The sequence below is a fragment of the Indicator indicator genome, chromosome 4 (assembly GCF_027791375.1).
Source record: "Indicator indicator isolate 239-I01 chromosome 4, UM_Iind_1.1, whole genome shotgun sequence".
Lineage (NCBI taxonomy): Eukaryota > Metazoa > Chordata > Aves > Piciformes > Indicatoridae > Indicator > Indicator indicator.
In genome coordinates this window covers 22,711,012-22,738,890 of record NC_072013.1, presented here as the reverse complement: position 1 = coordinate 22,738,890, position 27,879 = coordinate 22,711,012, and the positions used below count along the sequence as shown (strand labels likewise).

Genomic DNA, 27,879 nt, shown 5'->3' with positions numbered 1-27,879 from the left:
CCACACAAAACAATCTGCCAAATTTCTAATACATACTTTACAATGAAACACCCCATCTTTCTACCCTTAATAACCTCAAACTACATCTGCAGTGTTCAGATTAACTCATGTATGGATGAAAATTCCCTTGGGTTTAAGTGTAGCTTCGTTATTACCCATAGTTTTTTCCACTAAAACCAAAAGTGGACTCAAAAGTAAGTTTTACAGCATTAGCAATGAAAGATTTGATGAACGTTGCAAGAACAGAATTCAGAAAGAGATTAACAAACTTTTACTACATTAAAAATGTCACATCCCTCCAAAAAATACCTATGCATTTCTGTGCATATGTATGTGCATTAATTGGTCACACTTTACTGCAAATTTCTTACTTCAAACACCTGAACAAATGATTAGTAACAACTTTTAGTTCAACCATCCAAAGTCCAAATTCTGAGAACTCAGAGTTCCTGTTTTGAAATAAAGTGTCCAGTCAGCCAAAAAAAGTCAGCCAAAAGAAAAAGACAATTTTCTATTGGTTTTTCTTTCCCCCTCCCTCCCCAGCGTTTTTTTGGTGTGCTCAAATCCTACCATTCCCTCACCTTCTATTGTTATGGTATTTACACCTCCAAGATTACTTACCTTGACTAAACAAAGGGGCCCATTTAGTTATTTACTGTACTTTTTTACCTAGTTGTCCAGGCACACGGAAAACTACACTGACAAGTTTCCAAATTTATCATTCCAATTACTGGAAGTCTGGATCACTCAGAACCAGAGCCAGCAATTCTGTTTAGGTGCATCACTTGACATGGCATTATGTAAGTCCACCACAAATCATTGTAATTGAATGCAAAGTAAAAGGAAACTCGAGTTTATTTAGCTTCCAATTTCTGGGAGGGCAAGAGGAACTAGGTAGGACTGCTCTGGACAACACAAGAAAATAGACTGTCCTTACAGATCATTTTCTGCCATATTCTTTCGTTAGGACCACTGTTTTATTGTTGCCCTTTCTATTACATGGGATGTACATATTATCAGGTGTTAATAAACGGTCAGTGCCTGTACAATACATTCTACAACTGAGCACCACTTTCCGTAACTGAACAGGCAAAGAAATTACACTGAACATCAGCATCTGGCAGTATTTCTCCAAAAAAAGTGACTAAAATGGGTTTAAATTGATTAACACTATTAAATCACATCTAATATTTGATACTACATGATTTCATTACAGCTATACGATACAATTATACAAAATGTGTTAACATCAAAGAATACAACCAAAATTAAGATAGCAAACAAAATCTATATAACTTTTTTTTTTTACAGGAAAATACTTTTGAAGTATGCATGTAACTGCCCATTCTTTTAATGAAAATCTACCGCAAGCCAAGTTATCAACCTCCAGTAAAATCACACATAGCATTACCACGCATATCCCCAAAAAGTGTACAATATGCACACTTGGAAAATACAAAATTAAAAAAATTGTAAGCAACAGGTGAGCTTCATATTTATAAGAACGTGAAAAGAAGTCCAATTTTAGCACTGTTGTATAAAGAATTGTCTTTTTGGATGCAAGTTCATGAACTGACCCCTCCAGTTGGGGCCACACTTTACAAAACACCGTGTTCTTGAAACAGGATAACAGAGCAAGGTAGAGCATCTTAGCAACGTCACCTTAAAGTTTTTTGTGAATTTTTTGCTTTTTATTTACTACTTATCAAAACACGTCCTTTAGGTTTGTAGGGTTCTTTTTAAAATTCTTTCCTAGAAACAATATACAAAGGGGAGGCATATTTATTTCCAATTCATATTCCTGTAAGATGCTTTGAGTTCAAGAACTTTCTCCTCCAACTTTCACTGGTTGTTTTTGGCCTTAGCATGTGTTAAGATGTGAGATTTCAGGTTAGTTGATTGCGCAAACTTCTTATTGCAGCCGTCAAATGGGCAAACATAGGGCCTGTCACCAGTATGAATTCGCACGTGTGTGCGTAAATTGAAGTCCAGTGAAAAACGCTTTCCACATCCTTCAAATGTACACTGTTGGAAGGAAAAGACAGAGTCCATTAGCCAACAAAATAGCACCAAAATGTCAGTTGCCCAGTAGAAGAATATGCCTCATAAATCACTAGACTGCACAAACAGCAAGTTGGATGCTGAAGATCATTATCGGTGAAGCTGTGGGCATCACTTCTAAACTGCATTACAAATTAAGAGGATTACTTTAGGTTGTTTTGCCACAGTAGTATAGCTATTTTCAAAGAGGGAAATAACTTCCAGCTTGCAAGCAAATGCTTTCACTGAAGCATCTTCTCTGCATATGAAATGACATTTTACTATACTGTACTAGAAACAAACAATGCTTCGCATCAGAATTTCCCTTTTTCAGTGATAATTTGCAAAGATCTGCTCATTTTACAAGCTTTAGTTTTAATATGGACTTGGAATACAAAGGGCAGCAGCTTTCGTGGTAAATACTTAGATTACCACACAACTCCAGCACATGCATCTAAGTGAATGCCTGAGGACTGCAGATCAAGTAAAAATAAAAAAAAAAGACACCTCTCTTAAATGTGTACTGGACATATGCTCAAGACTATGAATCTCTTTGTAAAAAACAAAACAACACAAAATTGTAACAACTATCATACGAAGTAGGCAGGAGACTTCTGGGATCAGAGGCTCATGTGACTTCATATGATCAGGAGGAGATTCAGTGACTACCATAATTTTGTTGGATACTGCTTAATAGCCACTACTGAAAATCATGAGTCAATTCAACAAATAGCCCAGAGTCCCAGTTGTCTCTAGGTGCTAAGTTGAAAAGATGAGGAGAAAGAAACATTTTACTCATTCAGTAGTAACTGCAGACTTCATTTTTAAAGTGGCTAACTACATCATATTTTGAAAGGTATTTCCCACATATATACCATTTGCTAATTTCTAACAAAAGCCCAGGGAAACAGTTAAACAATAGCCAAAGTATCTTAAGGGAACTTCCCGTTTTTAAGTGATCATTCAGAGCCTCATTTGATTTTAGAAAAAACACAGTATCCCCAAAGTCATATGGAAGCTAGGGTACAGTTACCATCTGCATATATTCACCAATGTCTGGAGGTTAACAATACCTGAAAGGGTTTCTCTCCGGTATGAACTAGCTGATGTCGCTTTAGTTTTGAGCTCTCCACAAAGGCCTTGCCACATTCTGCACATACATGTACCCGAGGGCCATGAGTGTGCAGATGCTTCCTCATGGCAGAGTTGTCCCTGAACATCTTTGTGCAGCCCTTAAAAACAACAGTGAAACTCAATTAGTAGATAAGCTAGTTCTGATAAAGGTTTTATCTGCTACAGTATAAGCACTTAAAATGCTTTTACATCCTGAATACTTCCTTAATATTGGCCATCAAAGGGAAACCCTTTACATTTAAAAAAAAGAAACACCAAGAAAACGAATCGTTTGAAAAGCTGACACAAAAAACTCCAGACCTCTCACATAATCCTAAACAAAAAAGCCCCAACCCCTCTCCTCAAGTCAGATGAATAATATGACAGTCTCATAGAGAAGATGCAGCTCTAATAGAAGCAAATGAGTCAAAGGCACTCACAGTTTTACAGGGGAAAAAAAAAGGAGGGGGGGAAACAAAAAAAAAAAAACACAAAACAAACCAAAGGGAAAAAGAAACCAACAACAACCAAACAACAAAAGACAGAATGATAGTTCATGGATACCCATGGTATATTCTTCAGGGTGCTACACTCTTAGAGACTATATTTTGTAATACTGGAGTACTCATACACCACAGAATATTCTCTAGCACTAATTTTTAGGTGCACCACTCCATCTCCCAACATTCCGTCTTCTTCCTGAGGAGAAATGGAGCAAGAGGGTGTCCAGCATGTACCAGCTTACAGGAACTACCTTGTCCTAACTGCCAGCAGCACATTCATCACTACCGCCTTGAGAATTAGAAAGACTGCTACTGCTTCTACAGTTTAAACCTACAAAGTGACCCTGAGCAACTGAATAAGGTTGAAGAATCTGAGTTAGTGCCGACTGAACCTACAAGCAGAATATACTCACATTAACTCATGCACAGCATCAGAAGTCTCAATCTGCATTGACGTAGGAAAGCTACTTTGATTTCAGAATACACTAAAGAGCAACTTGATGTTCTCCTTTAGCTATTTTTTGTCTTTTTTCCCCCTTTTAGTGACAATCAATAGACATCTACTATGTTATAAATGTCTTCCTCAAGGTTCCAATTCCCCTCAAAAAATCCCATTAACAACTGTAAATTCTATCTGTACTCAAAAGTGATGTTTAAACTTACATAAAAACTAGTCTACCAACATCACTGTTGTGAGGCATGAAATTCGCCAATGGAACCTAAAGGAACATTAACTTGCTCATCTTAAATTCTGCAGACTTCTTCTTTGGAGGTACTTTCTTCCTCCTCAAAAAATTAGTAACCACACTTATTTACACCTTATTTCTTTAAAAAGGGGCAAATGCCACTTTCAGGAAGAGTTCTCTATTCAGGAACTAGAATTTCTTTGACTAATTTAAGAAGTCTTCTGCCACGATTCATTGCATGTAATAGAACCAGGTGAGGTAAAGCAGCACCAAAATAAGCATACCATCCACCTTTTTTGCATTTATTTCAAAGTCCCTCCTGGCCTCTTGAGAGGAACAGTTACATCTTCTACAATATTTTCCTTTTTTAAATTCAAGTCACAAAGGCACAAAACCTAGAAACACTAGAAGAGAGAGAGTGGAAGGATAGAAGAGTCTTTTTTACCCCTGTTCAGATGAAGTTGAAGCTATGAAAAACTAAATCAAAGCAATGAAGGCAGCATTCCTTGGTATTGTAAGGAGCTCGTGTATCTCCACATACTATATTACAAGAAAAACATGACACTTGTAGAACATGAAGAACTGGAAATCAACATAAGCAACAAAGAGAAATCCAGTAAATTCCTTGGAATATGGCTATCAAAATGAAGCCTTCTATTCAGGCTCTCTAATGTGTACTATTAGCTATCTGCCCTGATTATTTCCTTAGGATCACACTTATCTAGACCAGAAGTCAGCAAGCTTGTGTTTGTCTTTTTTTCATTACAAAGTCAGCTAACAGAAGCTCTACAAAAGCTGGATAATGCAGTAAAGCTAGATGCTGCCAATCCAGGTGACTGGCAACATTTGTTCAAGACAGAGGCTTCCCAGCTACCAGTGGGTTAGAATCATATCTCCAAGATGCCTCTCTCTCAAGATGGTGCACCTTCCAGCTCTGCAGAATGTAACTCGAAGTCTTCCAATAATGCTGACTTTGGCATCTGCACCATAAATTGCTGATTCCTGATCTAGACTCCAAATCTGTCATAGTTTCCAAGCAGAGGATATATAGATCTTAGGAACGTACTTTGAACAGCTTTCAGAACATTCTTTCAAGTATGTATTCTTGGGTGGCAGGAATTCACAACAGTAAAACCAGCATGTTAGGGACTGTGCATCATGGTTACCAGAAGATTAGGGATGTACTAACCTTAAGACAAGGAATGGGAATAATATATTATTTAGTGAAAGGTTTTTAAGGAAGCGTCTAAAGAACAGTAACTAAAATACAGTTAACTGAGTGCAGTCCATTAACAGTAAGATATTTTAGTTATTCATTCTCAAGAAAAAATACCAATACAAAAATCTGGTCTACAAATTGCTACCTACTAAGAAGCTAAGTACTTACTTTGTGAGGACAAGCTATCGTTCGTGGAGCATCGTCTTCTTTAATTTTTCTTGGTTTCATTCTTAAAGATAAAAGAAAAATCCAATCATTAGTAGAAAAACATTAGTAGAAAGCTCTTTTCCCCTAACTGCCTACATAATGTGCACATTTATTCAACAGCATTACATGCATCAGTAGAATGCAGTTTAAAATTTTCAAAACCTTCATAGTAACAGTACAATTTGGCTTTTGGGAAGGTCAGCTTTTCTAGAAGAATGTCTCACATACAAAGATATTTAATACTACCCTCCTAGCCCTTTGAAAAAACCTGTGAAAACAGGTTTTTTCTGACTTAGAGCAATTGTAATTAGGAGGTTTTGTTTGAAAACGTTTTTGGTGCCAGTACCCGTGTGGCCTATTTATCTTCACTCTCTCTCCATCCCTGCACCCAGACATCAAGCATAGAGCAGCCTCTATCATTCTTCAGTATTTTCACCACACAAGACGTCAGAAGAAAACTCCAGAGAAGCAGGAAAACAGGCAAGTTGTGGAATCTACATAAGGCAGGCATCCATTATACTCACAGAAATTGTGATTATTCTTACTGTAAGCTGTTGTACACGTCATTTGCCAAGAGTGGGATCCAAGTAATCATCTGTTTACTCTTAGTCCTGATAGGGATCTTTACCACTCATTTACAGGTGCCATTTGTTTCCATTGACTACATAAGGAGCCCAGCAAACTATCATGTGTTAGGCAACTGAAACACAGTAAGACTCCACACAAAAAACAATGGTAGAACAGTCCTGTTGTAACAGCCACCTATCTGAATGTCAGAAAGGAGCCAGCTGTGTGGACACTAATTCCATGGAAGTCCACTGTTCTTCTGCCTGCCTTTACTTTTCAATCTTGTAGTCCTGTCTTCAAGTAATGAGAGCGTGAAGAGCATTATATCTCCAACAATCTCCTCAACTGCAGATACTAGCAACAGGTGTGAGGTATTTCTGTTGACAAAGCTCCTCTTACACCATCAGCAACGGCGTATCTAAACGCTGCATCAATTTAAGGGCAGAAGCATCCTCAACACAACAAACTGTATCTGTTCCTGCAGGCCAGCCTCTTTATTATCTTAATCTTCCTGATAACTTCTCTTTTTGCAAGATTATAGACCTATTTAAACAACCTTATTGCTTAACGTATATAATCCAATTGGAATAGAGAATGATTGCGCTTGATAAAGTATTAAGTACCTAAATCCAAACATATGATTGGGCTTAACTTTCTGACTACATTCTCCAGTGAGGTTCTAGACTGGCAGTACTACATGTACTGAGGCTACAGGAAATAACACACACACACACACAAAAAAAGAGCAGCTTTCACCTACTCCTTGCATGGGATTCACCTTATTATGTCTCTGTTATTTTTCAAGAGGAAAAGACACAGAAATGAGCATCTGTTATGCCAAAATGGACACACAGAAGAAGGTCTTGACATGATGGGACATGAAGAGAACAAACACCCTTAGGGGACAAAGCTGGCACCTCCTCAACAAGTAACAAGAGTTAGAGTTGCTGGCTTAATCATTCCTTCAGCCCCCATAAAACAACGCAAAGTAATCCTAGGCCCAATATCTTTGTTGTTGACCTCATCAGAATGAGTAAAACCACTATAGTTCTCAAGTACTAACTGACCACTTGCAAAGGGAGAAATTAAACAGAAAAGGAATCACCAACAATATATGTGGTAAATAGCTTTAGTGGGCCACAGCTGCATTTTTCACATTGGATACAAGATTCGACTGCTCATAGTGTTAAACCCTATTTGTAACTTGAAGTGGGTAACCTAAACTTCCCACGTGAAGACTGTGTATAAGGCACAGGGTTCCACAGGCAACCAAGCTAATCAACAAAACAAAAGACACTTAGGCAGCCAACAGCATCCAGGTTTGCATTTCACTGCTACATGCAGTAAGAAGTTGCTGGGCCCCTCATACATTTGGACTAAAGACATGACAGCTATGACAGATCATTTTGTCCAAAATATTATCTTGCTCACTAGGCTGTGGAATCCATACAGACAACATTCAAAGAAGAATTTAAAGACTTACATATTCAAATGTATTAGAAAAAAAAATATTTTGGTCTTACTTTAAAATTAACTTTCTGCAAAAGGAGACCAGACTAGAACCTGGGCTGATGGTCTTAATTAATTACACTGTTGCAGGTAGCTCTTGCTGGTGGTTAAGACTTTTGGATCCTGCCCAGCAGAGCATCTCCATCAGCTTCATCCAAGTTTTCTTAGCCTGAAACATTAAAAACAGAACTCTAACACATACTACTATTTAAAAACAACTGCTGACACACATTAATACTTGGCTGGAACTTTAGAACCAGCTTCCTCTGCAGAAAGTCAGTTTACACTGCAAGACCAGATTTTCCATTCTGCCGTGAGTTTATATGAGCTGTGCCTAGTAGTGGCAACACAGACTAGCTAACTGTGAAAAAATAGCAAGTGTACCTTTTGGATTGAGACACTGCAACACTGTGATTAAAGAAGTCTGTTAACTTTTACTGATGAAGTGGAGGGAGTGAATACGGACAGCAGAGGGAGCAGGAAGGTGTGCAACCCAAGAGCCTCACAGAATGAGCTCCATAAAAACCACACTCTCTTATCCACCCATAAAGAAGACTGAGTCAAATCACAGGTATTAAACCATGCAGTTCCTCAAAATAGAGCAAGCCACTCAGTCACATCAGAAAGTAAGCTACTCCTTTCATCTAACCAGCTGAACTGAAAGAAGTGTACATTGACAGAATTAATCCCCACCTCAAACCTCTGTCAATCTCCACAACTTACTGTCTTATAGATAGACCCAATTTTAAAAGTTAGCTACCGAAACAGTGTTAAGGACAGGAATAAAGGAAATCACAAAGTCAAAAAACAAATTCCAATATACAATTTCTTCCTTGTTCATCATCTCCCTTTTTTTGCCTCTGTTAAACTCACATCCTTTCTTCTTCTTCTATACATAAACCAACTTAAAACAGCATTACTCTCTCAAGGCAAATTCTCTGGTATATCCTAGAGGTCCTCTGATAACCAGAAATTATGTTGACCTGTGCTCATAACTACATCCCTAAGAACTGTTAGAAGAAGAAATTATTCCCTATCAGCAGTCACTGGCACTTCTGATCTGTTCCCTCACTCTGGCATTCCCTTTGTGCTACCCTACTGAAGCAGAAATAACGTGAGCGCCACGGCTCTACGCTGCTACAAGAATTCACTTGTGCTGAAGAACTGAAACTGGCTAGACTGGCTTCTGGATAAATAGACAAAAGGGGAGTGGCACACTGTGTACCAGGAATTTATCTACAACCACAGAGCCTCTAGCCAATCTCTTGCCGTGCGTGGGTCACAGGTAAGTAGGAAAATGTAATCAAAAGAGTTGTCTTTCACTCCAAGCATCTGTAAAAAATAATTACTAGCTTTGTCCCAGTTACAAAGAATATGTGTGAACAGAGAGAGTGACCTTTGCAGTGTGGCACAGAGCAAGGTATTTCCTCTCCTTTAGAACAACACTGAGTAAAGCAATTGCCACTTTATCACCCTTTAAGCTTGTCTGTAAAAAGACCAAAAGCACATACCTTATAAAAAGGATTAAGTCATAAATCTAATTGACCAGAACGCTTTGTCACTTTTAAGAAGAGAATCCAGTTTCAAACTCTAGTGCAGTTTCCTCTCCTTTGTTTTTGAACTAGTTTTGGAAAGGAAAGGCAGTCCTCACAATGGCTCCACTTCAGAGAAGGTACTAAGCAGAGCTGAAGACAAAGCCATGGAGAGTGAAGTTTTTACCACTAGGACTCATTGCTGTGAAAATATCCCAGCTATAGCACATTCCCCTCTAATTTCTAAGGTTTACTGATGTCTGTATTCCAGTCTTTAGACAGTCATGGATTTGCCTGGAGGGTAGGAAGCAAGCAATCAGGGATATCCTTTGTAGTGGCTTTGTTTCAGGGAATTTGCCATACACATCAACCAGAAACAGGTCTGCTACTTCACCAAGCTTTTGTTACATGCAGTTATGACCTCTTCACAGCTATCTACACAATTTCCTGTAGTCAGTTTAGACTTGGATTAAATTTTGTAGTTCACTTGAAGGGATTTCTAGTATCCTAGTTGAAGGCATCAAATGGGAACATGGTAATTTATTAGGTTTTATTTCTTTCTGAGCAGATAATTCACCACTAACATTTCACCATCTGATATGATTGCCTAAGAGAAATCCACAAATGTTTTAAGGTTTTCTTTTTGATTGCATTTTTAAAGCATACCAGAGAAAATCATGAGCTTTACAACAGAATATATAATTTGTAAAAGGCAATACATTGCCCAGCCAGGTATAAATTATGGTAATTTGTCTATGTATTGCCAAACATTATCTTAACATTCTGACACAGCTTGTTTATTCACAGTGTTTTCAATAGTTTCAGAATATATGAAAGCCTTTCCAGGAAAAACTGTAAGAGTTCCAGTTAAAGGGTCCAGATTCCTGCTGCATGACTCAGTGACAAATGCATTAAAAAACAGCGGGTGAAAGACAATTGCATCACGAGACAGTCCAACTGCTCACTGTTGGTGCCACCTAGCTGCTGAGGAGCCGTGGTGCGATTTTTAAATTTTTTTTTAATGGAAAAGGCTGCAGAGCTATAGAAGACTGCAGGCATTAAGTCCATCCCTGCCTTACCTCTTGCTAGCCAGACCACGATAAGAACTTCAGAATCCTGTGTGAAAGCTGTTAACTAGAACTCAAGCTTTCCTCACTTAAACTGAACCTCAATGTTGTCCCTAAGAATCAATGATGCAATTTATCCTTACTCAAAATGAACTGCACGATTAATCTAGCTTGATTTTGAGTAGCTAATTTCTACAAATGTATAGTGAGAGTCTTCCAACTACATCAATGAAAACAGGAAAGCAGCCCAGAATAATTTGCTCTCAACTGCACAATACAGTTAGCATTCCATTTTACATGCTTCTTTACACGTGGAACATGTGGACATCTTTTTTTCAAGTCATCAAAATACTTATTATTCAAAACCTTACAGCATGTGAAGCCACTTAGTAAGTTTAAAAGTTTCAACATCACCTGCTGCTCAAAGTTTACAGAATACAGTTACTGAGAATTTTAAAATTCTGAACTGTAAAGCAACCATCAATGCTTGACGTTTTCACAGAACTTCAGACTAAATATTATTTTACAATGAATAACTGTATTCCTAAGAACTCAAACCAAATGCCAGCACATGAAAAACCAGTTTCATTTTCCAGTGATACTGCACACAGCAGTCTAGATCAACAAGCGATCAGTATAAAAATAGTATAAAAATAGTTTTGTACTTATTAGTGCTTGAGTTCACGTTCCTAGCTAAAAGGAGTCTGTCCCGTCAACATGCTTCCAAGACCTTAAGAGCAACACTCAAAAATATCCATAATCTTCAGCCTGAGCTATACATAATTATTTAAGATCTAGCATACAACTAGCATTTTCTTACTTCTCCCTTTTTTCAAGGCAAGAATAAATGATTGACAGTCGTCAGCTCTGACAAACACATCAGTTAAAAAAAAAAAATCTTAAAATGCTGCTTCAAGTTTTCACATACCTAAAATTAAGCTATCAGCACAATTCTTCATAGGTTGTATAGCCTGAGCATACTGCTTACTCTACCATGTATTTTTCTTACGACTGAAGTGGATTACATTTTATTTGCTGTACAGAAATACATTTACGCAAGAGACTGTACACACAGAACTCAGTTTTTCTATCATCTACTACAAATTCTAGCTATAGAACTTCCTAGAATAAAAAGAGTAGTAATTTTAAATTACTGTCAGATGCCACTCTTTTCTCTGCAGAAAGATGCAATGTATTTTATATTCTTAAGAAATATGCAGACAGATCTGATAGAAACAATCTGGTCATTTCAGAAAGCCCAAATCCTGGCAACCATTTCAAGTATTCAAACCCATCTAGAGTATTTGCATAGAGAATACCCTATGAGAAAGTAACTTCTTGCAAAAGATTCAATACCCAAGTGTTTAAAACATGCTAAAAACTTGGTTCTATTAAAATAACTGAGAATAACATTCTAAACACATTATGAGCGGAAAATTTTAAGTAAGGGAATTAGAATACAGTGCATAGTATCACCTACATATCTGATTCCACAAAAAAAAAAAAAAAAAAGGCATTAACCTTACAGCAGGTCTTAGAGGAGAAGAGTCATTTTCATCAATAGTAAAACAAGTAAATGTATGCGCTGGATACCAAGATCCACCTAACCAAAAAAAACAGACTAGAACCTCATCTCAACAGTTCTTGCCATCTAGCGACTCATTGGAAAATCCAGCGATTAAAAAAACAACAAAACCAACCAAAACAAAAAATCCCCTAACTTCTCCCTCTACTGACAAAGGAAGAGTCATAACATCAGACTATACACATCAGAATTGTGCACCAGAGTTCTGAAGAGCTGCCAGCTGGTAACAAAATTAAAATGATTGCGGCTTCAATACATACAAAGTTTTGCTTTTGACAGGAGAAAAACCAATTACAGCAGCTGCAGAAGGCTAGCAGTTGAGCTTGGATATTTGGAAACACCAGCATCAATTTAATGCTGCCCTGAGCACTCCATACCAGAGTCAGAGGCTATGCAGAAGAAACAGGAAGAAACACATGATGCTTTTGGTACTACCCCATGAGAGTTTCTATCACTTCACCTCTAGTTTAAAGTAAAAGTCACCTTGTAACTCCGATCAACACACTGATATGTAAACTGATGACAATTCTGAATCACTAGAGGAAAATTCAAGCAGTATAGTTGCCACCTGTGAAACTGCAATTATCAGTGGCATTTGAAAGTGTAAGACACTCCTTTAAACAGAAGTTTAAGGCCTAGAGCTTAGAAGTAAGAAGCAGATGAGAAAGAGCAATTAAGTGCCTTTACAGACTGAATATTGCGTCTCACTTACTGGATCCCTTCATACTGAAGAATCTAAGACTACTCACATGAAAGATACAGTCTGTCATGTAATATACAGTTTATCAACTTATTTAGGTCCTGTTTTACCCTGCAAGAACTAAAAACCAAAGTCACAGAGGGAGTCACCGCTGACTATAAAATCCAATTATTTTAACACAATATCAGCTACTCTGTCCTGAATTAAGTCTCATGTTTCCGAGTCTGATTGAATGGAACAGGGAGCCATACTAAATCTAGCATTTATCTGGCCCAACAGTTTCATAATTAAAGCAGTGAAAAGAAAACCATTTTAAACATCTTTTCTTCCTACTTACCTAGCAAATTCAGCTAGTTGTTTGGGGTCTGAGAGGTCAATGCCAGGTATCCCACCAGGAGGAAGTTTCTTCCCTGTCATGTATTCTGAGTAATCTGGAGGAGAATTCTCTCCAATGATCTGCTCTTCCACCACCGTTTCATGGTCAATATCTTTTTTATCATCTGAAATACACAAAATACTGCATTCAATACATACTGAAGATCAAAACAGTACATAAGTTTATCAAGGTGCATCTCAACACAAACTCACCGTTGCTGTACACTTAAAAGAATACACTGCATTTCCAGACTCCCATGCTAATTGTAAAAAGACATCCGGTTACAGCATAAAGAACACTGAAAGAATTGTGGCTTATCCACTTAAACATAGAACTAAAGAACTAAGTAGAAAAAAAAAAATCTATAAATGTTGGCTGCATTTGAAAGATAATGCGCTTTTCCTGAAACAATGCCTAAACACTTAACTTCCTTAACCTCTTCAAGACTAACCTCCACCATATTTATTTTGTGTCTAAACAGCAGTAGGTAACAAAGCAAGCCTATTAGAGTAGTGGCAGTTAGTTATCGCAAGACGTTAGAAATAGTGATCTTTACCCTGGAGTCTTTAGACTCCTTTGACCTCCAACAGAAGCGTCATGGAGGGACAAGAAATGTAAAAACAACTGCTAGTAGGCTTCAGCATCTGCTCAAAGTTTTTCAAACCTGCAAAGATCTGAAAGAATGGAAAATGCTAAACAGCATGACTCCCTCCCAAAGAGGCTTCTGCCTTCCGTGGCAGAGGCCAGCCTAAGCTCTTTCCCACTCTACTATGTAAAGATTCAGAGCTTTGGTCTGCATGCCAGTTAAGATACTGCTCTAGAGCCTCTCCTATGGATCTGCACTCAAGGACTGCAGTGAAAACAGCTAGAAGACCTGCTATCACTGTCTACTCACATTCAGACCTTGTAACATGTCAAGACACAATGCTTTCTTTCCCTCCTCTTCCCGTTTAACAGACACAAAGAATGCAGAGAACAAACATCCACCGATGTTCGGCAGTGCACACACCAACATCACTCCTGTTTTCAACCCTCAAATACACCTAGAACAGCAAGTGTTCTAGAAAAGTATTTCTATGGTTCTAATTACTCACTTTAATATTAATAAACTTGCCACTACACTACTACTCCTACCCTGTGCATGGGGAGCAGATTCTGTAAACCACTTTACTACACAAAGGGCTTAAAATGTCAAAGTATTTACAAACATTAACAGGAAGTTGTATTTTCCAGGTAACATTTAAGGAATGGAAATACAAGGTGGTGTGGCAGAAATGGCATTTCCCCTATTCAAATAAATAAGCATACACAAAAAAAAAAACCAAAAAACACAAAGTAATGCAATGGGGTTTTGTTTGTTTAGGTCTTGTTTTGGATGGGGTTTTTTTTGTGGGTGTGATTTGTTGTTAGGTTCCTTCTCTAAACAAAAACACAGGAAATAACATTATTCATTATTCCATAACTTAGGTTCAAGTTCAAAGCTAGGACAAGTACATATGCAAATAAAATAAATATACAAAGGACAAATTTCTATTCAATTTGTAATGCCTGCTTTTCATGTTTGCCACTGAGCTATTTCTAGAAATGTTACTGCTAGTTTGGGGTTTAATCTGATCTACCAGATCAAATAGCAGTTCACGTATATGTTCCATGGTGAAAGAGGAAAATAGACTCCAATGCTGCAAACACAGGAGTGCTAGTAAGAAAACACTGTCTACAACATTAAACTTCAATAAACTATAAAATTAACATTTTGTAATTTTTTCTCTCTCCCCAAAACTAATTTTCCCAATCGCCACACTACCTTTCAGTCTTTACGCTTTAAAGGAAGCAACTGAATTTGCCTTAAGCAAGGATTATACAGTAAGTTTTACAGCACCTGCGGGAGTTACAAATTCAAGAAAATAAACCCCCAATTCGGCAACAATTTGATCTTCCACACAGAAGCTTGAGAAGTTACTTGCAATGCCTGACAATAGAAAGACATTTTGAAGCCCAGAAGAGCACAAAACTTCTGTAAAGCTGAAAGCGATGCCTTCTTCATGCTGCAGACTAGATAGATGAGATCAGCTGCCTTTAATGCAACCGCTTCAACAGCTACCCAGAATTTCCAGTTTGACTGTGTGACAATGGTCATGACAGGAACAATTTTTCATTTCCTGCCTCAAATCAGACGCATGAGTCAACACAGAAATTTTGTATACATCCTTTCAGATCTTCTGATGGCCAAACTGAAAGTCAGCCTTATCAAAGACTTAACAAGCCAGCCTTAATGAGAATCTTTTCAAGGTATTGACAGTTACGTGAAAATGAAAAACAGTCAAGTTTCCCTATATCAAAACAATTTAACCCTACAGCAACATGTTTGCAATTTTGAAGACTAATTTAAAACAAAACAGACTTAAACAACCAATACAGAAAACATTTATCCTGAACTGTTATATCAGGCCAAGGTCTTTCATGATAGAGTATCTCATTCACACCAAAAGTCAAATACTTCTCCAAACAGTAGCAGCGGATTTCAACAGCTCTTTAGTATCCACACCATCCTAGTTAGAAAACATCCTATGACATCAATTCAATGGGAATGCAAAACGAGAACAATACAAAAACACCACAAACAAAAAAGCTCCAACACTTCATTGGAAGATGTTTGGATGAATTTTATCAATGTTTTTTATGGACAAATTTATCGCAAGTGTATCTATGATCCCCTACCAACCTGGACTTGGCAGATCAAAGTTTGGAGGCTAAAGTTCAAACATTCACTAAGGCTTACAAATTTAACTGATAGTCTCACTTTAAACAGGGTAAATTGCTTGCTTTTTTCTGCCTTCAAAGGAAGTCCTGATGTCCACTACATCCAAATTATTTCCCCCTTTTCCTCTCAAGAAGCATCAGAGAATCAAATATTCTGCATTCAAAGCAAAACAGAAATACAACCATCAAATTCTAGTGACACCTATTGAGAAGGACAGTACAAATAAGGCATTGTAAAGTAACTCCATGCAGTTTATGCCCATGCCAACTAATCTGGATACCACCCATGCAAGCTAAATACCAACAGAGCCATGGAGCCAGCCAGGAAAAGGAAATTAACTGCTATACTCTATCTGATCTGCGTTGTTTTCTCCCTTAAAACCACTCCTGTATTCCTTGGGCAGACTCAAATATAAAGGCATTCTGCTTCAGTGTGTATTCAGTGCTTTTCTTATTCATCTAATGCAGCTTTCTGTAAGGAACTTGGAACATGATTTTAGTCTCATCTTCTGCAAAGTATTAAAGATCTGAATGCATGTCAGTTAATCACTTTATCTTCACAAAAATATGTACTACCAGCTACAGCAATAAGATGTCTGATATTTACATTACACAGCTGTAAAATACTGATGTTAGAGACACCACAAATATGCCCTAACATACCTCTATGCCCAAGTACATTAAGACATTTACCCTCAAGTGGGTTGTTCTATGTATCTGTTTAAGACACAACCAAACAAATCTTCATGTTCAGTGTACTCATTTCTCTCATGCCCTATATAGGAGCAATATGTGTCTTGAACTGGACTCCCTTCTGCACTTCAAAGCAAGTATGTAAAAAAAAAATTTTTTTACAAAGATCAGTGAAAGCTTAGCATATTAGCCAGCCTTGTCTTTTAAACTGCCACTTAAAACATATTTATACTGGTGAAATAGGCAGAAGTTTTAAGAGTACCAAGCTCAAGTACCAACTGAATTAGCAAGAAGCCAGATTACTGGGATAAAACTAGCAAATGCCAATTCCCTGTAACATATAATGACAAAAGATTGTGGAATGTTTCCCAAGACTTTATTGATCACCTTTTGCTTTTATTACCATGTTTTCTCTTGCAGGTCTTCTGTTGCAGAGAAAATCCATCCACCTCAGAGCCCTGTTATTTCATGCACTTCAAGAATAGTAACTAGCTCCAGCTGACGTCTTCAGAACTCCTCCCAATTCATAAAGATGACTCCCTCTCCCTCAACTCTCAACCCAAGAAGTCCTGTCAGTAATTCTGCCTCAATTATTCTTTATTTTAGCCATCATATTCCACTTCTAGATCCTGAATTCTCCAAGCTATCCTCCTTCTCTATTATAGGACAGGAAAACCGCATTCTTACTCAATCAGTTTTCCCCCATGGAAAATTAGGAATGGAAAAAGGAGTTCAGAAGGTACACTTGGTAGTAAAGCAATGAAATCTAATCCTATTACTTCCCCCTCAAGATACCAAGTTAAAAAGACATTCTGCTTAGCAAATAAAAGGATGAAGAACATTTAAAATTTTCTTTTTATGATCACACAGTTAAATTTTTTTTTTTTTTAGGAATCACTGCAACGCAACTACATGATAGAGGATGTATTCAGCAACTACATGGTAACAATGCACTGTGGTAACAGCTTTGTAATTGCTACCACATTGCAGTCTCCTACGGCAAATTTATTCATTGGTCATGTATGGAAGCAAAGAAGCATAATTAGCTTGTTAAATATTAGAGTTATTTAGCTGACACTTCTGAATATTAAATTCCATATTACACAGTATGTAATTTTTTAACCTCAATCTGCTAGGTCACTTTCCATCTAATGTGCTCTGCACACAGCTGGAGAACAGGTTCTTCATTCTCTGTGTCACCCATCTCTTATTTCACACCACTGAGACAGGAACTGACAAAAAGGCTGCATGTATCCATAGTCATCGCCTGACTTCAACATTTGTGAGACACTCTGCTGAAGCACTACAACCTTCTGAATCATCACCACACAAGCGACAGGGACCTCTTAAGGGAAGAATCCAACAGCAGGTTACAGGATCCTAGTTTGAAGGTGGGCTATGAGGCAACTCAACTGAGATGTTCTAAGTGACTAATTGCATTCATGTCTTTCACTTTCAAAACTGAAAAGATATTTAAAACAGCTTCAGGAGAATATCTACCTTATTCTCTAAGACTCCCTGGCAAAAATGTTAAAAATGTCAGAGGAGACTCAATGCTTATGGATACCAACAGCCTATACTATTGTATTAGAAAAGCATTATCTTCTTAATATTTTAAAGGAAACAGGCAATCATTTTCTGCCCCCACTGTGAAAAATTTTCATATAAGAAGTTCATTACCTATCTGTCATCACAAAGAATTTTGGCCATCCTTGATATAGGTCCACAACTTAACTAAATGACTCATCAATCACTTGTACTATGTAAGAAAACTGATCAGACAGCAGATTATTAGTTTTATCATCCCTGCAATGTGATAAAGTCAGATGAAAACACTTCTATTTTTTTTAAACATTAAACTACTAAACTTTTTTTTTAAGAGGTCTTTTAAGACCCTTCTAGAAAGCCAAAATGAACCCGAGTTTCCAAACATGAGTCCATAGCACAGACTTCTGGATTATCAAGAATAATTTCCAAATCATACACAACTTCTGCATCTTTGTCTTTCCCACCAAGGAATAAGATCCCAAAGCAAGTTAACATCTATGCACAATGCTTGCTTTGGTTGTGCTACTTCAGCCTTAAGCTTGCAAACTACCTATGCTAACAGTAATAGTTTCAGCCAACACCTATCTGAGGTTTTCAAGTATAGTTACACTAATGCCCTCAAATCCCCCAGGCCCCAAAATAAAGCTCCAGCTGCTTGAAATTCCAGCACTTTCACTTTGTAGAGCCAGAATTTCAGCACCACCTTCCCAAATGCTCCTGCATATAACAATCAGTTTTGCAAGTGCAATCTGACAAAGTGATTTCTAAGAATCCTTCCATTCTCCCATCACTGCTGCACACCCAACATGGAGACAAGTCACTAAAGAAGATGATTCAAGTTGAATCTAGCAAAGGCACAAATAAATTCCACTTCATAAAAACAAATTTTACTGGTATAAACTTGGGGTCTCACTTGGAGAGCCCCATTAACTGCATACAATTTTCTTAATCCATTACAAGATAACTCAATGAAAATTATGAGCATAGATATTAGACAGCACAGAGAACACACTACCATACACACCTCTTCAACCCTTTGAGAAAACAGAATGTCTTTGTTCAGGTCCTATTTTTGCACATGCAGAAAGACAAATAATTCCATTCTGGAAGATATGGAAAACTAATCTGAACTAGAACAAAGCATTCCTGTTTCAAACACTTTAATTAAAGTAATCATGGGCCACAAGTCTGATATCACCATAGATACAAAGGTGATAGGAGAAGCTATGGCAAATTGAAAACCATTGCCAACAACAGTACTGCAGCTTCAAGAAACTACCTAACAAGAGGAGGGTTGAGAAGTCTCCTTTAATCACATTGCTATATATTTCACTGATTATTTCTACTTATTTCAAAAGGTGCTACCAGAGGTGGTATACTTATTTATGGACAAATATTTATGACCGGCTAAATTTGGTACCACTTGTAAAGGAGCTAATACAGCAGCACCATAGAACAGTAACAAGTAATTAATTCACATTGTCTTCCCACTCTGTGGTGAGCACAGTGCCCTTGTTCTCCATTCAAATACTCAGCAATATAGGGCTCATTGTTTTATCTTGATGCACGGGCTTATTTACTATTCATCTTTTGATAAACTTTTTGTTAAGCATTTAAATCAATTACATCAGTGTGCAACCAAGTCTTTAATGATGTCAAAATACAGAGGTAAAAACTATTATCTTTGTCCACGATAAAAGTACACCCAAATCTGTGGGGAGACATTAGTACAACTATGCTTTCGCAAGCCAGTAGGTTTGTTCTCATGTCTTCTTGGTGGTTTTGTTTTGGTTTTCTGCAGTTTGCTTCTTTTGGAATTTTTCTGGAAATTACTCCCCTTCTAAAATTTCAGAAGGCAGACTATGAACTTCAGCATTTGACCACTTCAGACCACTTCCATAACATTCAATAATCAGGGTAAGAAGCATAAAAGCCTATCCAATAGGCTCGGTAAACCTTCACATCACTCTGAGCTGAGCAGGTTATTACCGAAGACTGTTGGAAGCAGGGGGTGGTGGGGCTGTGTGGTATGTTCATGCATGCACACCGGGAGGGAAGGTCAAACTTTGCTATTTTTCTTTCATCTATGTATGTTCTGCTTTTGCTTCTGTGGGCCTTATGGCATCAGAAGTCAAGTCAGAATAGTATTTTGCATCTTTCTGCATCATGGATACAATTGACTTGAGCATAGCAACGCAATTCAACCTCCAACAGGCTACAAGTGGGTATCATTCTCACTGAGCTTGCATTGTCATGGTCATAAAGAACAAACCACTGAAATTAATATGGCTACCCTGATGTAAAAGTTGTGTAAGAAAGAGAATCAAGATTATACATATACTTCACTTCAGTCAAGTAATAATCAGCATGCAAAAGATACAAGGAAACATTCTATCAGGCACTGAAATCATCAGTTTATCTCCATGAGGTCCTGTACCCTCCTAGCCCATGAATCATACATCCACTTGCATTCAACTATCTTAGGTAGCTTCCAAAAGGCAGAAGACTACGCTAGATTGTATTATCTATTTTCTTGGATGGTCAATTTTAAGAAAAAAATCCAGCAAGTGGATTTATTCAGGTTTCATACAATGATACCCAAACATATAAAACCTCATTCTAGTAAACAGCATTTGGAAAGCTCTTAAAGTCCATTTTTTGCTCATAAGGAAGCAGGGAACTTAAATCAGATTGACTAGACTGTCAAACAACTATATACGAGAGGTGTCTCATACTCTAGGAAAACTGCGAGTAATTATATTTAAAAAAAATAGAATCACCATTCCTTTCATCTTTTCAGACAAGTGAACTCAACCACTCAATACACTTTTCCTTTTACACTGCCCTAACTACTGGTCGTTCACAAACCTAACAGAGAGTAAACATCCTACATCAGAGGCTTAAAGAGCATCTTACTACACTCTTCAAGAATTCAAAAGAGCACCAAAATTATGATACGCAAGATAAATTGTGTGGTCTTTGAGTACTATATTGATAATCTAAGTATTACCTGAACTATTTGACCGCTTCCCCCCCCCCCCCCCAATTTATGTAACTTCAGCACCAACCTTTGACTACCTAGCCTGGCTGCCAGCAATACAGTAAAACAAACGAACGAACAAAAACAAACCACAAAAAAACCCAACCACCCAAACCCACTGAAAGTGCCACAAGTAACATTTTCGTGCTGACTAAAAATACTCGTCTCTCTCTCTCCCCCCGCTCCAAGGTTTTAAAGGAAATAATCAGAAAGTAGTGACAGATAAAAGTGGGCAGGTTTATTCCCAATCCCGAAGATACTAAACATCTTAACAAGCTTTTACTCCCTTTAAGACACTCCCCAAAACCCTCAAGTCCTCAAAAAATCATATACAATCTCACGTAAAACAGACTCCCTGCGCCCACGTAAAATCCTTATTTAACGCTGTAGACGTAACCAAGGAAAAGCTGAAAGGTTTCAGCATGTCAACCAAAAACGTCTCCTTTTCTTCCCGCAGCTCACAGGGACGGAGGTTTGCCTCCAGAGTGCTGAGGCACCGCCCGGCTGTCAGACCCCGGTTCCTGAGGATTTCTGAAGGGCCGGTTGTCTGTGGACGCTCCCTCTGAAGTCGGCGGGAGACGCGGTCAGCCCCCGCGGGGCCGGAGAGTGTCTTTCCCCCGCCGGCATAGCCGGCTTCGGGCGGGGACGCCCCACCCACAGCCCGCCTGGCTACCGCAGCGGCCCGGCAGCCCGGTACCAGGCCGCCCCCAGGCCCACCCCCACCGGGCGAGCTGTGAAACGGTATTTCGGGGAAAACGCTGTCCCCCGGGCCGGGGAGAACCGTCGGGACTGTGGCGCTGGGGCGAGCGGTTCTCCCCGCCACAAATAACGGTCGTGGCTCTGAGCACACGCCTCATGCGGGGCCGCCGTCTGCGTTCGGTATTAAAATGCGGCCCAATGGGGCCACGGGTACGCGGCGGCGACAGCGCAGGGCGGGAGGGAAAGGAGTAGCAGGCGAGGAGCCGGCAAGGTAGCGGCGGCCGGGAACGGATGGCGGGCCGAGAAACGGAGGAGAAGGAGGACAGAGGGCGCCGGGGGGCGGCGGCCGAGGGAGGGAAGGGCGAGGGGCAGGCGTGGAGAGAGCGGCGGGGCGGCACGGGGAGCGGCGGCGGCAGCAGCAGCGGTGGGGCGGGGACGGGGGGAGAAAAGAGGAGGTTGGTTTCGCCCCGCACCCTGTGCCCGCCCGCACACCCCGCCTCCCCCTGCTGCAGAAACTACGCCATTGCGGCCTAGTCCTAGAGCCAGCGACGCGCTGCCGCCCTCCCTCTCGCACCCCCCTCAGCCGCCGCCATCTTGGCGGCCGCCGCCATCTTTCCTTCCCCCCGCCGGAGCCGGGCAGGAGCAGCGGCGGCAGCAGCACAGACCCCGCCATCTTTTCGGGGAGCCGCCATACTTGCCCTGGCGATGAACATGGCGGCGCCCATCACACACATCAAAACATGGCCTCCCTTCAAAACAAAACTGTCCGAGACGAACCGGGCAGCCGCCGGCAGAGTCAGGGGCCCGGGGAGGGAGGGGTCCGGCGCGCACTTACCCGAGGCCCACATGGTGACCGAGAACTCCCCCTCCAGGGTCTTGATCTGCACCTGCTTCTGCTCCCATTTCCTGCCGCCGCCGCCCTCGGCCCCACCGCCGCCTCCCCCGCTCAGGTAACTCTTCTTGCTGCTCTTCTTGCCGCTGCCGCCCTTCTTAACGCGGCCTCCTCCGCCGGCCGAGGAGGAGCCGCCGCCTCCGCTCTTGCTGCCGGCGGCGGCCACGGTAACCAGGGTCTGCTCAATATACTCGTCCTCCCCGGCGGGGGCCGGCACTGGGATGAGGATCTGGTCCTCGAAGCCGTCGTCGGCCCGCAGTCCGTCCGAGTCGTCTCCCCCTACGACCTCTTCGCGAGTCTGCACCAGAATCACCTCTTGGTGGTGGTGGTGCAGATGGAGCTGTCCCCCGCCGCCGCCAGCCGCGCCGCCGCCCGCCCCACTAGGGTCCCCGTCCGAAACCAAAGGCTGCAGCGCGATCATGGGCTGGTGGTGGTGGTAGTGATGGTGTGGGTGGTGCGGGCCGCACTCCTCGCAACACTCGTCTTCGTCCTCCTCTTCCTCGTCCTCCTCGCCGCCGACCACGGTGGTCTCTATGGTCTCCACCGGGATGGTCTCTACCTCGATTTCGTGTAGCTCCACGATCTCGGCCGGCATCTCCGAGCCGTCCGTGGCTATGTATAAGGTGTCTCCCGAGGCCATGGCGGGACGAAGCGGGGAGATAGCTCCGCGGGCGGCGAGGGAACTCCGGTCCGCTCCCCTCGGCGGATGGTAGGGTTCGAGCTCCTCTCGCTTCTTATCCTCCTCCCCCTTCCACACAAACACCAGCTCCTCGCAGCCAGCGAGAGGGAGGCAGCCAGCCGCCAAATCCCGGCTACGCTCCCTCGCGAGACTTCCGCTGCTGCCGCCGAGACAGACCCCAGCCCCGGGCGGCCACTGCCGCCGGGGCCCGCCCCCCGCCGCTAAACGGCCAATCGCACCGCCCTTCACGCCCACAGCTCACCCAGGCGAGAGAAGTAGCCTACAGAGGTGCGCCGTGCTGCAGTAGCCTGCCCTCGTTTTCCGCCGCCAGCCTATCAAGGAGCGCTGCGAATGCGGAGTGCACCTCCTGGCGTTGTCACCGCCTCCGTCGCCTGCCCCGCCCCTACTTCCTGGCTCCTCCTCGTGCGGAAGCACCGTGCCTGGCCCACTGCTTGTGCGGCTGCTGATCCGGCGTTCCATTCTCTTCTCCGCCGGGGATAGGTGCTGTACATGCCGCTGGAGGTAGCTGGACCCGTTTCTCGAGGCGCCAGCAGGTGGCGCGCCAACAGCCTGGCGGTTAACGGTCGGCGGGCGCGGGCAATACAGCTGGAAGCCCGAGTGTGTGGTGGGCTGGCCTGCAGGAAGCTGCGGGGTCGGGGCGCAGGGGAGTCTGCGCCTAAAACAGAGACCGGCAGTAATGGCCGCGTCCTGGCGTTTCCCCAGCCGACTGGCTGGGTGAGCACAGCCCGCCCCGCAACGGCTGGCTAAGCAGCCGGCCCGGAGCCCAGCCCTATCTTGGGCCGAGAGATGTCGGCGGGGTCCCGCCACGGGACGATCGGCAGGCCCCTGCGGAGCGCCGGGCTCGGCTTCTGCAGTCGCCGGAAAAGCCTTAGGAGGCAGTCGGCAGGGTCGCCTCATTTGAATTTTACCTACGAAGTGGTAGCGGTACTCATCGATTTTCCTCCTTTTATTTTTGTTGAAGGGAGTCAGCACGGCGTACAGCACAGTGCTTTCTGCGGTCTTTCACTCAAAACCGCACAGGCAACTTGCTTTTGGGAGCAATGGTTCTCGTTTCCACACTGCTGACTGCGGGAACAGGGTCTAAGGTCACATCGCAATCGGTGGAGGCGATCAGTAGCCAAGTTCATGAACTCGGTTATTCAGAAGCTGAGTTTGAAATAAGTGATACATTGTAATTCAATCACTGCACAAAATTTTAGCAGGTAAAGTGATCCCCTCATTTAAAATAAAATTATCAAGTGTGTTTATTTGCCTTAACACATCTCTCCATACCTGAACTCCATTGCTCACCAAAATTTCAAACGACGACAAAAAATACGTGCTTTGCAAGGGCAGCAGCTTCCTTCTCTAGACACACTTACTTCCTTTCTGCCAGCTGTGACAGGACATCCTTTCCTTAGCCCCTTGTGGAGAGATGCCGAGAGAAAAATACAACTCATTACTATTTTGCATTTATTTGATTATTAGCTTTGTAATTGTTCAGGCTTGTGTGCATATAAATCAGGACCAGTATTTCCAAAGAAACATCTGTGTATCCTGATACGAACAAACATGTGTGAAAGTATTTATATAGTGCTGTTAGCATTACTTTTTCTTCCCCTTATATGTTAAGGTACTATTAACTATAAGTAGGGGTTTGCCTCAAGTATTTATTATGCTGCTGCAAGTATATATTCCACTTCTATCTTCACTTCTCATACCTCTCTTGCTCATATCCCAAGTTCCCATGATATAAAAGATTCCATCTAAGAAATGCTTTCTTCATCTAACTCAGCATGAAGTATTCTTGAAGTTAGTCTAGTCCAAGTCTCTAGCCAGCAATATTGAGCTCTGGGCTGATTACAAGATCAGGAAATAGTTTCCTAACAAATATCAGAAATAGCAACAAATTTACTTAACTTGTAGACATCTGGGAATTCCTGCTCTCCAATCACACTTAGCACTTTCATTTTAACAAACTACAAGGTGTCGTTTATTGATGCAAAATTCTCATAGAATGAAGGCTATTTTTAAATCTTGGAGAGAGATTTCCAGACCTTTACACATAGATTCTGCCATTTGTAAGGGCAAATGTAAGTGTGGGAAAATAGTGCCTGTAACTTATTAAAATAAGAATATTAAAAAATTATTATGAGTCTCCCTTGTCCTCCAGCCAAGGAACTGTAATAAAAAATAACGAGTTCATTATGGAGTTACGGGGAGGGGAGAGGGGAAAGGGAAGGGGGACAAGGGGAAGAGGGGGAATGCACAATTCATGTATAGTTTTTTTTCTGTTAGTCATGCATTTGATCCTTCTCTTGAATTCCCACCAGAGTTGACATGTACTTTAGAGCAAGTGGGATTGGGCCCTGAAGTGATTATTTTGGGTCATTTTGGTTTGGAGGCGTTTTTTTGTGTGTTAGTGTAAATGTGCTTTGTTAAATATAGGAACCAAGTCATGAGTTTCTCTTATCAATGTAATTTTTTTTTTTTTTAAATCCAGGTCAGTGATAATAGTTTAACAATCTTGTACAACAGCATTTCATTATTGTCTTTTTCCTGTAAACATGACTATCATATTGACTAGAAAAGGCACTTTTAAGTTTGCAAGTCAAAATCACCCTATTTTGAATATTGCAAGTGTTTCCTACTTTTCCTCATACGTTGTTTCAATGTCTTGCTACAACATTCCTATTTTGTAATTCTTAAAATTTTGTTGTTTGTCAGTGAGAAATGTTGCAAGGAACAAAATGTTTTTCACCAGCTCTATGTTTTAAATCCATTACACACTTCATCCTGAATGAGACGATTTGCTCAAATACTATGTGATTCTTTTGCATTAACTGCCAAGATTAGACGTATACCAGTTTTCCAACTGCTTGTTGAGGGAAAAAAAAAAACAGCAACAAGCAAAAATAAAGATGTGAAAGCTACCCAGTGAAAAGGTATTAAAAAAAAAAAAACAAAACACCAAAAACAACAAACAAAAAAACCCCACAGCCCCCTTTTCCCCGCCTGCCTAGATAACATCAGAAATTACTCCCTTGATAATTTCTTACATTCCTGCCTTACACATCCCATTTTGCTTGCCATCCTCAAAATTCCAGCTTGTTTCTTAGCCAAATCTAAAAAGTGAGGGGTAAAGAAACTTAATTAAAATTTTTTTTTAAACTTTAAATTTGAAGGAAGTGTTCATAACAAATAAGGTTTCAGGAAATATATATTCTCTACAAGATCTAGATGCCTCACACGTAGCTGCTTTGTGGTTTGGAGTTTTGTTGTTGTTTTTTGTGGGTTTTTTTCTGGTTTCTCCCTTAAAATCTGCTGTAGTAAACCACAGTCCACCATCACTCTGCAGAAACCAGGTTTTACCTTTTCAAGCACATGCCCCCCTCACAGCATTGTTTTTTCTCCACTCACCTTTCTTGGCACTACAAAATTCTTGGTAGCAGTTTCAAGTCGTAGGCATATGTGACTGAAAGTGCAAAACCATATGAGTTTTCTCCTCAGAGCCTTTCTTTCTTTGGAACTTAACTGGCTCATATGTCTGCCTGTCTTCAGGAGCTGAGTAGGCAGGGGAAAACCTCAGGATTCAGAGAGACGACAGCTGCAAAGCAAGCAAAAAACAGTATAGTTACTCTGTACAGTCATTGCTCAGAGAAGTTAGAAGGCTATGAGTTATTGAGAGCTGACCTTTTAATTTTGGTACAGTCTTATAAGAATTAGTGCTATCCACATATACCTGAGCTATTAGTAAGAGGCTCAAGAGAGAAAACCAGGCTGGGGCCTGGAAGTGCAATGCATTTGGCTGTCAGGGCTTTCAAAACAGTGGGCAAGGACCGTTACAGCATGTCCCTCCCAATAATTTCTTTGCTGCAAGAGTGGCCAGGGATTGGAACAGGCTGTCCAAGGAGGTGGTGGAGTCACCATGCCTGGAGGTGTTCAAGAAACGTGTGGCTGAGGCACTTGGGGACTTTTTAGGGTGTCAGGTGATTTTAGGACCAGGGGGAGTGGAGCAAAACTAGAAAAGGGTAGACTCAGATTGGATGCTAGGAAGTTTTGCACCATGAGGGTGGTGAGACACTGGAACAGGTTGCCCAGGGAGGTGGTGGAAGCCTCTTCCCTGGAAGTTTTGAAGGCCAGGCTGGATGTGGCTCTGAGCAACCTGATCTAGTGTGAGGTGTCCCTGCCCATGGGAGGGGGATTGGAACTAGATGATCCTTGAGGTCCCTTCCAGTCCTAACAATTCTATGATTCTAAAAGATGGAGAAGAGAGAAGAGAGGGAAGGAGGGAGGCGGGGGGGGAAAAAAAAAGATGCATGTTCTGTAAGACTGTCTTCAGCTTTTAGTTTTTTTATATAGTGTAAGCATTCTGAAGACAGGTTACTGCCACTATTTAGTATGCATAGATGACATACATGCATGTTTTGAAAAATCATGTTTTATTTCGATTTACTCCAAAGG

At 41.0% G+C, this 27,879-nt stretch overlaps 1 protein-coding gene across 1 annotated transcript; it reads right to left on the bottom strand.

Moving 5' to 3' along the window:
* Positions 1-8: 8 nt before the first annotated feature.
* On the bottom strand, positions 9-23,566 carry YY1 (YY1 transcription factor). Its single transcript, XM_054400072.1, has 5 exons — positions 22,680-23,566; positions 13,066-13,228; positions 5,730-5,790; positions 3,114-3,272; positions 9-2,025 (listed from the first exon to the last, which is right to left on the bottom strand). The coding sequence occupies exons 1-5, from the start codon at positions 23,374-23,376 to the stop codon at positions 1,843-1,845; spliced, it is 1,263 nt and encodes a 420-aa protein (XP_054256047.1). The 5' UTR covers positions 23,377-23,566; the 3' UTR covers positions 9-1,842.
* Positions 23,567-27,879: the final 4,313 nt, after the last annotated feature.

Excerpts from the sequence above, each read along its gene's own strand:
- YY1 (XM_054400072.1), bottom strand. The coding sequence starts at position 23,376 with ATGGCCTCGGGAGACACCTTATACATAGCCACGGACGGCTCGGAGATG. Across the intron at positions 5,791-13,065 it reads CAACTAGCTGAATTTGCTAG|AATGAAACCAAGAAAAATTA; the intron begins GTAAGTAGGAAG and ends TTTATCTTTAAG. Across the intron at positions 2,026-3,113 it reads CCGGAGAGAAACCCTTTCAG|TGTACATTTGAAGGATGTGG; the intron begins GTATTGTTAACC and ends TCCTTCCAACAG.